The following is a 14,195-nucleotide window of genomic DNA, read 5'->3' as shown; positions in this document are numbered from 1 at the left end:
CGGACGGATCCGCGCGTCGGGACGCAGCCGACGCGGTGCGGCGGCACAGGAAAAACACCTCCGTGTTGATAACCATTTGTAAAATCCAGGCGGCTTTTGATGGCTTTCAGTGGAGTGAGTATATGAGAAATTGTTTAACAGGCAGGACATGTTCCAACTTGTCCTTAAGGCTTTCAACAGAGGTGTTTTTCCTGTGGCGGAGCGTCGCGGCGGCTGCGTCCCGACGCGCGGACCTGTCCGCACGTCTTTCATTAAAAAAATCTCCTTGAACAGTGGAATATCCGGATAAAATGCTGAAACCGACTTCTTCTGAAACTTCTCTGTTCTCTCACGACGTCCTGGATCAATAGAGCCTGAAATGTGGAGGTTTTCAGCTTGAACAGGCTGACGACGCCGCCTGAGAGCGCAGCGCGACGTCTCGCACCGTGAAAAGTCCTTAAAGCGACAGAATCACCTCAAAATCTCTCATCAGCCGTTAAAATTTTCACTGAAAACCAGCTTAATTTTTCGAACCGTGTCCACTTCGATGTGTCTCACAGGTTTAGAAAAAATTTTGATCAAACAACGCGCCAGTCTCTCAGCAACTTCTCAGACAAAGGAATTCCGACGAGGGGCTGGACGACTCCTCCCACAAGGAGTGCTCACAGGCGAATGACGTCACCGACAGGCGTGGAAAAACTCACGCATGCGCACGAGGGTTCAAGCATGTCTGACGTAAAAACATATGAATGAAATCCATATAGTTTTTGAAAAAAATAAAAAGGACCGTAACTTTATTGACAGACCTCGTATATATGTTTTTTACTTAACTTACAGAATTAGTGCTGCATTTTAAATAATTGATGGAACTGCATATCTCTCAACAGTTGTATGTTCCACAGCTACGTGCACCATATGCAGGAACATTCCTGTAAACAAGATACGCCATTAACAATTCATGGAAGACACTTGATACACTATAGATATCACTTTGGAAGAAAATGAGCTGATCAAATTTTAAAATTGTCTGCTGCAGAAATATATGTATTATTGACAATGAAGTATTTGCATCACAGCAAGGAGGTCCTGGGATCATTTCTAATCTGGTCCTTTCTGTGTGGAGTTTGCTTGTTCTCTCTCTGTGTTTGTGTGGGTTCCCTCCGGATGCTCTGGCTTCCTCCCACTCCCAAAGACGGGTTAGGTGAATTGGAAACTTTAAATTGAATTTAGTTGTGAATGCGTTTGTCTGTCTATATGTGTGGCCCTGCGATACACTAGCGTCCTGCCAAGGGTGTACCCCGCCTCTCGCCCAGTGAGCGTTGGAATAGGCTCCAGCCAGTCATAACCCTTAATCAGAATAAACCATTGAGCTGGAGCCTATCCCAGCAAAGTAATTTTTTTCCTTTGAACATACATAATTCAAAAAGACACACCATTGCAAACCAGTTTCATGGCAGTTTGAGGTGACATTTCAGAAAGTACATAAATTTATGGGTTTGTGATGGGGGCACAAAAATGGGGCGCTTTTTGTGACGGGGCACAAATTCATTTCGTGATGGGAGCAAGAAATATGGGGTGATGAGGGGGAGTCTGGGGGAGTTATAGTTAGGGATAGAGGAGGGTAGACACTTACGTTATGGTTACAGTTATGAGAAGGGGAGGGTTATTAATGGCAGAATAAAAAAAAACCGTGTCATGAAAATGGGGCGCTTTTCATGACCGGGGCACAAAAGAAACATGAGATCGGGGTGCACCATTGATACACCAAGGGAGGGGATATCAATATATTACATTTTAGTGTTGCCAAGGCCTTTGCATGTTAATGAGGATAAGATGATCTTTTTCTATTTCACACTATATTGTTGGGTGAAGATGAACTGATTACATTTCAGAGTAATGGTATATATGTTGTTGCTATTGTTATGGTTGACACACAAATTTTTCAAAATGCCACATGATAGATTCATGACATGAAATATAGATTTAAACATTACATACATAGTTAATGCTAATTACTACCTGTAAAGTCTTGGCAACACATTGATGAGTTTAACTTTTTAAATTTGGTGCCCTTTATAATTTATTTTTTTTGTATTATTAGGAGCATGATCATCTGCTAACTATATTTGTGTTTGGCCTGTCATTTGCGTTATGTGACGTATGTGATTGCTCTTAATGCCCGTCTGAATTTCACTTTGTTCACAATAATAAATTGAAGCTAACCTCCTTCACGTATGTGTCCCCAGCCTGTGATCCAACAGGACGCTCCAGGTGGGAAGGACTCACTTGAAGTGGGTAAACAGACTGGGTGCACCCCGTCTGCAATCACAAAAGCAATCAAACTGAAACTTAATCTGGACCTTTATAAGCAAAGCAATAAAGAGACGCAGTAAATGTTGGTGGACTCTACAATGGTTCTGAAATAATATCTAATCTTCTTTTGAATCAAAGTTCCTCATCATAAAATGTCTAACACTTCTCTTTGAATGAATGAATGAATTTTTGAATGAATGAATTTATTCGGCACACAGAATAACAATACAGACAATAACAATTTCATAAAAACAACAACATACAATGAACCCATGTGGTCGAAAGGGTGAAGGCAGAAGCAAAGCTTATAGATATCCTCCCCTTATACCATTAAAAACAAAGTAAAGAATGTATACATATATAAATATATATACTCATAATAACAATAAAAAAGAAATGTGCACAAACAAAACAACTCAGACAGTGCACCAGAATTTCAAGACACAACCAAACGAGCAACAGTGCATAAACTCAAGCACAACAACAACAATGGTAAACCTAATTCTTCAAACTATAATGGATAAGTATATTATGTTTGTAAAGCCTTTTAAAGCCAACTAAGGTACCAAGTAACTTAATATTATCAGGACACTTATTCAAATATTAACAGCCTTAACGGAAACACGACTTTTTACAGTAGTTTGGATCTTTACACACACCTCACATGCCTGCAGCTGATTTAGTCTTTTAATTTGTTCATTTGTAGTTTTAAATGGTTTTTGAAATCTATTGCTGTCTCTCTCAAGACACAATGCATGGAGGGTTGCACCCAAAGTACAGCACCCTGAGACTATAAGTACCTCTGACACTAGATGACAGAGCGTGGTGAGAGGGAAGAGGAGACATCCTAAGAAACAGAGGGGGTGATTGATGTCAAGAAATCCTACCAATGTTTGGCAAAGGCTGGGCTGAGAGACAGCACAAAGGCCATGATCATGGCAGCACAAGAACAGACCCTGAGCACCAAGTCCATGGAGGCAAGGGTCTACCATAGCAGGTAGGACCCGAGATGGAGGATGTGCAAAGACACCTCTGAGATAATCCAGCACAAACTGGCAAGATGCAAGAGCTGGGATAGTGTACTCTAGAGGAACAGGTAAGACACTGCATCACTGGAACAGTGTACAAGGACAAAAATGTAAATCTTGCAATATTAAAAAGTAAACTATATGATCCTGGCTCTACCCTTTTTTCAGTGATCCACTCCACACTGCATTGGATTCTGTTCCTTATTAGACCCCACTGTTTTGCCATGGCTTGTGCAAAACAGTTGATTAGCTTCTCAGTAAAACCACATATGCCAGTATATTGGCTTTTTTTTTTTCTTAAATGTTGATTGTACATTTTGAAGCTTTTGCCTAGTGTATGTTGAATAGGATCCAGTCTTCTGTGACCCATAAGGCCCTCCTTGTTGTGAAAGTGTAGTGACACGGATCCACAACAGGGGGCGCAAATGAACGGTCAATAGATGAGCCAAAAAGTAACAATTTAATGTTGTGAAGGTGCACAACGAATACACAGACAATCTCAGAATCTGATAACAGTCAATCCACAAAGGTGACGTGTGGGCAGGCTCGAGGATAGAAGACGTCTGTCCTGAGAAGAGCCGGAACCACACGATTTCCGCCGCCACCGAACCTGGTGAATACTGGAGCCGCCAAGTCCCGAATTCCCAGGTGATCACCGTCCCCAACTGTCGGATCTGGTACTGCTGGCGAAGAACAAAGACAGTCAAGTGTGGGTGTGTGTACACCCCGTAACAACAATGGTGGGAATGCCACCTCCACCTTTAACACACACTCGTGCAGCGTCTGTTTAACCACTTATCTGACGAGACGAAGGACGAAACAGTCGTGACCCACGCCGGTCCTCTGGTTGACAGCTGCAACACAATAGCTCTGGAAATCACTGAATGCTGGCAGAGAATATTACCTCCATAGAAGTACGATATCTCGGCGATGAGGTGGAGATGACGTCTGGGTTTTATGGAGTGAGATGATGAAGAATGAGTGACAGCTGTCAGGAATTAATGAGTGACAGCTGTCACTCCCGGCTGTGTCCGTGGCGGCAGCGCCCTCTCGTGCCTGAAGCCCGCACTTCAGGCAGGGCGCCCTCTGGTGGTGGGCCAGCAGTACCTCCTCTTCTGGCGGCCCACACAACAGGACCCCCCCCCTCAACGGGCGCCTCCTGGCGCCCGACCAAGCTTATCGGGGTGTCGACGGTAGAAATCGGCCAGGAGGGCCGGATCCAGGATGAAGCTCCTCTTCACCCAGGAGCATTCTTCGGGTCCATACCCCTCCCAGTCCACCAAATACTGGAACCCCCGGCCCATTCGACGGACGTCCAGGAGCCGGCGTACTGTCCAAGCCGGCTCCCCGTCAATGATCCGGGCAGGAGGCGGCGCCGGACCGGGAGCACAGAGGGGTGAGGTGTGGTGAGGCTTGATTCTGGACACATGAAAGACTGGGTGGATCCGCAGTGAAGCCGGGAGTTGGAGCTTCACTGCGGCAGGACTGAGGATTTTGAGGATTCTGTAAGGTCCGATATACCTGTCCTTGAGTTTTGGGGAGTCCACCTGGAGGGGGATGTCCTTCGTGGACAGCCACACCTCCTGCCCGGGCTGGTAAGCAGGGGCCGGGGATCGCCGGCGGTCCGCATGGGTCTTTGCCCTCGTCCGGGCCTTCAACAAGGCAGAACGGGCGGAGCGCCACACCCGACGGCACTTCCGCAGGTGGGCCTGGACCGAGGGCACACCGACCTCTCCCTCCACCACGGGAAACAATGGGGGCTGATACCCCAAACACACCTCAAACGGGGAGAGGCCGGTGGCAGAGGACACCTGGCTGTTATGCGCATACTCGATCCAGGCCAGATGTTCACTCCAGGCCGTCGGGTGTGCGGACGTTACACAGCGCAGGGCTTGCTCCAATTCCTGATTGGCCCGTTCTGCCTGTCCATTGGTCTGCGGGTGATACCCGGACGAGAGGCTCACAGTGGCCCCCAGTTCCCGGCAGAAGCTCCTCCAGACGTGTGAGGAGAACTGGGGACCACGATCAGAGACGATGTCGGTGGGTATCCCATGCAGACGGACGACGTGGTGGACCAGCAGGTCTGCTGTCTCCTGGGCTGTTGGGAGCTTCGGGAGGGCCACGAAGTGGGCCGCCTTGGAGAATCGGTCCACTATCGTGAAGATGGTGGTGTTGCCCTGGGACGGCGGGAGGCCCGTGACGAAATCCAGGCCGATATGGGACCAGGGGCGATGAGGCACAGGAAGTGGCTGGAGAAGCCCTTGGGACCTCTTGTGGTCTGCCTTGCCCCTGGCACAGGTGGTGCAGGCCTGGATATACTCCCGGACGTCGGTCTCCATAGACGCCCACCAGAAGCGCTGCCGGACAACTGCCACGGTCCTTCGCACCCCTGGATGACAGGAGAGCTTGGAACCGTGACAGAAGTCCAAGACTGCAGCTCTGGCCTCTGGTGGGACGTATAGACGATTCTTCGGACCAGTTCTGGGGTCCGGGCTCCGTGCCAGGGCCTCCCGGACGGTCTTCTCCACATCACAGGTGAGGGTGGCCACGACAGTGGACTCCGGAATGATGGGCTCCGGTGGATCCGACAGCACCGTTTTGACTTCGTCTTCGTGTACCCGGGACAAGGCATCCGATCTCTGGTTCTTGGTCCCGGGGCGATAGGTGATCCGGAAGTCAAAACGTCCGAAGAACAGTGACCAGCTGGCTTGCCTGGGGTTCAGCCGCTTGGCGGTCCTGATATACTCCAGGTTCCGATGGTCAGTGAAAACCGTGAACGGCACAGACGCTCCCTCCAACAGGTGTCTCCACTCCTCAAGAGCCTCTTTCACCGCAAGGAGTTCTCGATTGCCGACGTCATAGTTCCGTTCAGCTGGGGTCAACCTGCGAGAAAAGTAGGCACACGGGTGAAGAACCTTATCGGTCTCTCCGCTCTGGGATAGCATGGCTCCTATCCCTGAGTCAGAGGCGGCCACTTCAACCACGAACTGGCGGCTAGGGCCGGGCTGCACCAAAACTGGCGCAGTAGAGAACCGACGTTTCAACTCCTTGAACGCGGCTTCGCACCGATCCGACCAGGTGAAGGGGACTTTTGGAGAGGTCAGGGCTGTCAGGGGGCTAACTACCTGACTGTAGCCCTTAATGAACCTCCTATAGAAATTAACGAAGCCGAGGAACTGTTGCAGCTTCCTATGGCTTGTTGGTTGGGGCCAATCTCTCACCGCCGCAACCTTGGCCGGATCAGGGGCGACGGAGTTAGAGGAGATGATAAACCCCAGGAAGGACAAAGACATGCGGTGAAACTCGCACTTCTCGCCCTTCACAAACAGTCGGTTCTCTAACAACCGCTGCAGGACCTGACGTACATGCTGGACATGGGTCTCAGGATCCGGAGAAAAGATGAGAATATCGTCCAGATATACGAAGACGAATCGGTGCAGGAAGTCCCACAAGACGTCGTTAACCAAGGCTTGGAACGTCGCGGGGGCATTGGTGAGGCCGAACGGCATGACCAGGTACTCAAAGTGACCTAACGGGGTGTTAAATGCCGTCTTCCATTCGTCTCCCTTCCGGATCCGAACCAGGTGATACGCATTTCTAAGATCCAGCTTAGTAAAGATTTTGGCTCCATGCAGGGGGGTGAACACGGAATCTAACAATGGCAACGGGTATCGGTTGCGAACCGTAATCTCATTCAGCCCCCTGTAATCAATGCATGGACGGAGTCCACCATCTTTCTTGCCCACAAAAAAGAAACCTGCACCCATCGGGGAGGTGGAGTTCCGGATCAGCCCGGCAGCTAATGAGTCCCGGATGTAGGTCTCCATTGATTCGCGCTCAGGTCGTGAGAGGTTGTACAGCCTGCTGGACGGGAATTCAACGCCTGGAACCAAATCAATGGCACAATCGTACGGACGGTGCGGGGGAAGGGTGAGTGCCAGATCCTTGCTGAAGACGTCAGCAAGATCGTGGTACTCAACCGGCACCGCCGTCAGATTGGGAGGGGCTTTGACCTCCTCCTTAGCATGCAAACCGGGAGGAACCGAGGATCCTAAACACACCCGATGGCAGGTTTCGCTCCACTGAACCACCACCCCAGACGGCCAATCAATCCGGGGATTGTGTTTCAACATCCAGGGGAAGCCCAAAATCACGCGGGAGGTAGAAGGAGTTACAAAAAACTCAATCTCCTCCCGATGGTTTCCAGACACCACCAGAGTTACTGGTTGTGTCTTGTGTGTGATTAAAGGGAGGAGGGTGCCATCTAGTGCCCGCACCTGCAATGGCGAAGGAAGCGCCACCAGAGGGAGCCCTACCACCCTTACCCATCTGCTGTCTAGCAGATTCCCTTCTGACCCCGTGTCCACCAGTGCTGGGGCTTGAAGGGTTAAATCCCCGCTCAGGATTGTAACTGGGAGTCGTGTGGCAATCTGTGTGTGTCCCACGTGAATGTTATGACCCCCCCTTTGCCCAGTCTCTAAGGGCGGTTGTTGTCGTTCTGGCCGTTTGGGACAGTTTTTCTGTGTGTGCTCCTTTGAGCTGCAGAGAAAACACTCCCCGCGGACCAGCCTCCTCATTTTGGCCCTGTGCGTTTCCCTAACAACGTCAGCAGGGGGAGCTGTTGCCCCACGGAGCGCTGCGGCTGTGGAGCGTGGGGAGGGCGGCCCCTTTTCGAACCCGGAAGGGAGAGGGACGTCGCGTATCCAGTCACGTCCTTCGCCTCGCTCCCGACGGCGCTCCTCCAACCGATTGTCTAACCGTATAACGAGATCGATAAGCCCATCTAAATCCCGCGGTTCTTCCTTAGCTACCAGATGCTCCTTCAGGACCGATGACAGTCCGTTTATGAAGGACGGCGCGGAGCGCAACGTTATTCCAGCCGGACCTCGCAGCCGCGATGCGGAAGTCGACTGCATATTCGGCTGCGCACCGGCGCCCCTGTCGCATTGACAGCAGCATTGTTGAAGCGGTCTCTCCTCTGTTAGGGTGATCAAACACTGTTCTGAACTCCCCCACAAACCCAGTGTATGCTGATAACAACCGTGAGTTCTGTTCCCAGAGCGCCGTAGCCCAGGCGCGTGCCTTACCCCGAAGCAAATTAATTACATATGCCACCTTGCTGGCGTCAGACGCGTACATCACGGGTCGTTGTGCAAAGACGAGCGAACACTGCATCAGAAAGTCCGCGCACAACCCCCGTACGCTCAGGGGGACTTATGTATGCTTCAGGGGATGGTGGGGGGGTTTGTTGAACGACCAGTGGAATGTTAATACCCGGCACCGGCTCGGCAGGAGGAGGAGCCGCAGCAGCGCTCTGATCGCGCGCTTCCACCTGTGCGGTGAGAGCCTCCATCCTGCGATTAAGGATGACGTTTTGCTCAGACATCAATTCCAGCCGAGCGGTAAAGGCGGTGAGGATTTGCTGCAACTCACCGAGCACGCCTCCTGCAGACGCCTGTGCACCCTGCTCTTCCATTGGCTGTCCAATGGGTGACGCCCCTTGGGATCCATGACGCTGGCCGAGATATCCTGTTGTGAAAGTGTAGTGACACGGACCCACAACAGGGGGCGCAAATGAACGGTCAATAGATGAGACAAAAAGTAACAATTTAATGTTGTGAAGGTGCACAACGAATACACAGACAATCTCAGAATCTGATAACAGTCAATCCACAAAGGTGACGTGTGGGCAGGCTCGAGGATAGAAGACGTCTGTCCTGAGAAGAGCCGGAACCACACGATTTCCGCCGCCACCGAACCTGGTGAATACTGGAGCCGCCAAGTCCCGAATTCGCAGGTGATCACCGTCCCCGACTGTCGGATCTGGTACTGCTGGCGAAGAACAAAGACAGTCAAGTGTGGGTGTGTGTACACCCCGTAACAACAGTGGTGGGAATGCCACCTCCACCTTTAACACACACTCGTGCAGCGTCTGTTTAACCACTTATCTGACGAGACGAAGGACGAAACAGTCGTGACCCACGCCGGTCCTCTGGTTGACAGCTGCAACACAATAGCTCTGGAAATCACTGAATGCTGGCAGAGAATATTACCTCCATAGAAGTACGATATCTCGGCGATGAGGTGGAGATGACGTCTGGGTTTTATGGAGTGAGATGATGAAGAATGAGTGACAGCTGTCAGGAATTAATGAGTGACAGCTGTCACTCCCGGCTGTGTCTGTGGCGGCAGCGCCCTCTTGTGCCTGAAGCCCGCACTTCAGACAGGGCGCCCTCTGGTGGTGGGCCAGCAGTACCTCCTCTTCTGGCGGCCCACGCAACACTCCTCTTAGAAATGAATAAATAAAAGATAATTTTTTTAAATGTACAAAATAAATCTACTACTACTACTACTACTACTTCTACTACTACTACTACTAATAATAATAATAATAATAACAACAATAATAATAATACTTATTATATTATTTTTATTATTCATTTTGTATCTCTTTAACAACATAAATACAAATTGCTTCACAAAATTAAATTCAATAAAAAGCAAATAATAAATCCCTATTAAAATTTAATAGCAAAAACAATAATAAGAAATATATTTTAAAACAAAGTTTTAAAAAAATACAATTTTTAGCAATATTGCAGCAACATCAACAACCTTGTTAAAAAACGATTAAAAGATTTATAAACTCATACTTCAAGTTTCCATAGATGACGATTCGCTAAATTTTCAGTTGGTGCCAAACAGTACAGTGAAAGAGGTATGAAATAGTCTGTGATACTATGATTTGAGGTACCAGCAAGAGGTTTTAGTTGGAGCCTTAATTTACAGTATTTGTTGAAAAAAGTGAAAGAATAGAAATTGAATAGAACAAAGGACCAAAGTAGCATTATGTTATTCAACATAGTCTAACCATATTTAATGTTGATTTATTTTCTTTTATTACAAAAATAATAAATGCATTTCAGAGCACAGGTCAATATGAAATGGATTTAATTTGCAGGCTTAATTATGGAGTCTGTAATAGTTTTACTTTGCAAATATGCTGCAGTGTTGTTGAGGTACTCCAACATAGAGAATGTATTTTTCCCACCTTCTCTCACCTCTCATCTGCATTTCAGCAGTGCGCAAGAGGCCCAGGTCATAGTCATTGAATTCATTGAAGTTGGGGTGGTACAGGACCTGCAGCGTTCTGTAGCGCTGTCCCAGAGACCTGTCTGTGATGCTGACAGTGTCCACAACCACGAGCCAGTCAGACGCGTCAAACATGTCGTTTCTGTAGAAACCACAGGACCAATGAGCAGGAGGTTAGAATTTCATCTTTTCTGTTTTCTGGTGTATTATTTTCACCGGGGTATAAATTTCACTGGAATATAAATCTCACTTGTAGAAACTGGCTTCTGAAGAGCAAAAAGAAAAAAAAAAACTGAAAAAGTTTTTTTTTTCTGTATATGTAGAACTGACTTTTAGCATGTTTCCCTGTGGGTAAGTGTAACAACAAACTGGAGCTCAGTGTGCCACGTGCACGCCACGGTGTGTGCTGTTATTTCACATAAGGACTTTTAAATTCCAAAAGATGGACAAATAAATGTGCAATGGACAACATACTTAATGAATATTATGTGATGAAATTTAGACAACATAAATGTCAGATGACATAGACGGAGAAATTAACTGGATTTTTTTTTTTTTTTTTTTTTTAATGCAGGAAGCCATTTTTAATTCCAAAAATAAGTCATGCCATGTCAAAATACATCATTTGATACAGAGTGATGGAGATGCTATTCTGGTTTTTCTGTTTCCTGTTTCTTCAGCTTGGTAAAACCTTGTAGCTGTTAGAATGGCCTAAGCAGTTTCTTCCTTAGTATCATCAGAGGGAGTTTTTCTTCACCACTGTCACCTGTGTGCTTGCTCAAGGGGTCAAGATTAGACCTTACTCACGTAAAGTGCCTTGAGGCAGCTCTGTTGTGATTTGGTGCTGTATAAATAAAATAAATTGAATTACCTGAGTCAAGGATGCTGTGGCTTTGCTCACGTCTGTGTGCTTATTTGTTGCTTTTCTAACTGAATTATGAAAAAAAGATAAAAATGAATTAATTCAAATTTCACATCCAGTACATTTTCTGATAACTTTTTATTCCAGTAGAATGGGACATTTGACCAACTAGTGCAGTTTTTAACTTCCTAATAGAGATAAGCCCCTGTATAAATAAGAGAAGTACAGTAAGACTTCTTTTTTTTTTGGCACACATTTCAAGCTTTCTAGTTTTGATTGTAATGGAGCTTCAGTTCACTTAAACCTGACCAGGGAGTTATCTTGTCTGGACTAAGCTGGACATGATGACATCACTTGTTACTGAGACCGATGGATTTGCAGAGGAGGACTGGGCTATCTGTACTGTACATGATGTTATTTTGTATATATTTTATTTTATCTGCTTATTATTTAAAAGGAAATTAATTGCAAATCAACCAAGCATTAAAAACAAAACAAAAAAATTCTTTCCTGACAGCCGCCTAGGTCGTCTATACAGGGCCGGCCTTGGGACCAAATACCACTGTGGCTCTAACTGTGGGATGATGAACCATCTTTCCCACTTTGTTTCCATCTCTTACTCCACAAAGCAGTGAGCTGCAGTGATGACCCATCGGGGTGAGATGATGGCTCCTCCACAAACGTGGCTCCCTTTCCACTGTAAGCTGACCTGCCAGCCCCACCTGCCCTCTGCTGCCAGCGTTCCCCCTACGATGCGTTGGCCCTCATTGACCACACCCAGGCACTCTGTATGAGAATGTAACAGAGCAACACTTATCATATTTCCATATTATAACATTTATAATGTGGATTTGTTGAATTCAGTGAATGTAAATTAATTAGAATATAATAATAATTATTATATATTAGAATGGAATAATAATTGATAGAATATAAGATATATGATAGAATACACTAAAAAAAAAATTACTCACTGGATTGGATTTCCATCTATTAAATATATGTAGCCCCAACTAAATTAAATTAAATTATCTTACATGGATGTGCTTTTTTGAGTTGGGGCTACAAATCTTTAGTACATGGAAATCCTGCACATAATTGAATTGAGTTCATCCAATGAGTCTTTTTTTAGTGTAGAATAATAAGTAAATGGAATATAATGAGTAATAGCATGATATTACATTCATGTTTTTTTTTTCATAATATGGCTATAAAAACAAGCAGCGTGGGCCTTGATGGCCTTTTGAAATTAAAAAACCCTACCAAATAAGTTAATTTAAAGCTACATGTAACTTCACCTTGCTCCTAATTTATATTGTGACAATGAAGTGACATATGTCTTCCCTACAACAAACCCAGACATGTCCAGCAGCCAGCAGGTGGCAGTGTTCAGCAGGTATGAAACAGGTTACATAGTTTACACATAAATAAAAAAAAGAATAAAGTATTACATCCTTGACTGTCAGGTCAAGGATGTAATACTTTAATGTTAAACATTCATGTCTTTTTGGCTGCCGTTTTCTTGGTAATTTTTTGTGAACACACACAAATGGTGGGTGTATAAGTGTGTGGTTATTTTACTTGCAGTGAAGTTTCCTGTCTGGTTGAAGGGGTTTTTAGGCAGAAAGGGGAGCTGAGTGGGGATGCTGCAGTTCCCATTTAGACCACACAGAGGAGTCAAATCTTCTGTTTCAGAGTTGAACATCAGCAGCTTGACTGTAATATGAAGAGACAATGAGCTGACAGTTAACTCAGTTGGATTTATTAAGTGCCTTTCAAGAACAGAGTGTCATGTATTGCTGTAGCTGCTTCAATTCAATAACTGAAGAAATAAAAGCATGAGCCAAGCTGAGTTTAATGGGCCCTAAGGTGCTTTTACAATGTGTGCAAAGGAATAGTGCAGCAGATAAGAGAATATTTAGAGCAGAATCTTGCAAATGGTGTACAAGCATCAAATTTGGCGCAAATGCTCCTTAGACATTACTCTTTTGAAAAAAACGATTGGCCACTTGAATTATTAATAAGCAGCCAGATAGGGGCCAATTGAAGAATTACACAGGGGTCAAAATTAAAAGATGCTCCAATCATATTGAAAACTATACCACATTATTTGCCTGATCATAAAGATTCCAAAACGGTATAGTTTGGTCTATCTGTGACTGAATGTTATGGGGTAAAAACAGCAAGACTGGTGACAAAGGTCAGCTTCAGTTTGTACAGGGGTCAAAAGTTAAAGTTGCTCCAAATTATTAATTGAGTTAACAGAGTTTTAAAAAGGAATAGTTTGGACCACACGTGTCAGGCTTAGTTATCATGTTACGGGCTAACATATGTGATGTCATAGAATCCAATGGATGTTGACCTTGTTTGACCTTTACTTTGGAGACCAAGCATTCAACACAGTCAAAACTATTCCATTTATTAATCATATTAGCTCATCCAATACTTGGCATCACTTTTTACCAGAACTGGAGCAACTTACACACAACAAGGGTTATGTGATTAAGATGATTAAAGACTGAATTACAATATTCCATGTGAGATGACACAAAAGCATAAATAATCATTTCTATTTCATTTTGGGTGCCATTATGTCTGAATTTGCTTGTTCTTAAACCCCAGACATATGATTGAACATGATCATAAAAGTTGAACCTCCAAATGGAAGCATATATACAGTGAACAAAATGGAAACCAGAACTGAACCTTGAGGAACACCACTGGATAATTTAGCTACAAAAGAGGAATAAGACAAATTTGCAACTTGAAATCTAATATTAGAATGGTTTGAGAGCAATACTGAACCAAATGTATGCATCCTCTAAGTCTTTCAATCAGCATATTGTGATTTATTATCCAAATAATTATACACCAAATTAGTGAGGAAGCAAGGAGTGTACATACTCTTCTTTAAAATCTTG

At 45.6% G+C, this 14,195-nt stretch overlaps 1 protein-coding gene across 1 annotated transcript in view; it reads right to left on the bottom strand.

Annotated features, from left to right (window-relative positions):
- LOC117513440 (transmembrane protease serine 9-like) overlaps positions 1-14,195 on the bottom strand; it is a 61,550-nt gene that overhangs the window by 6,337 nt on the left and 41,018 nt on the right. Inside the window, exons 3-6 of the mRNA XM_034173622.1 lie at positions 12,856-12,990; positions 11,895-12,060; positions 10,382-10,554; positions 2,203-2,298 (exon numbers count right to left, since the gene is read on the bottom strand). Of these exons, the coding sequence (XP_034029513.1) occupies positions 2,203-2,298; positions 10,382-10,554; positions 11,895-12,060; positions 12,856-12,990 (570 nt within the window). The remainder of the gene's footprint in view (positions 1-2,202; positions 2,299-10,381; positions 10,555-11,894; positions 12,061-12,855; positions 12,991-14,195) is intronic.

The sequence above is a fragment of the Thalassophryne amazonica genome, chromosome 7, assembly GCF_902500255.1.
Source record: "Thalassophryne amazonica chromosome 7, fThaAma1.1, whole genome shotgun sequence".
NCBI lineage: Eukaryota > Metazoa > Chordata > Actinopteri > Batrachoidiformes > Batrachoididae > Thalassophryne > Thalassophryne amazonica.
Note: the sequence above shows the minus strand (reverse complement) of the source record. Positions and strands in the feature narration are given on the sequence as shown.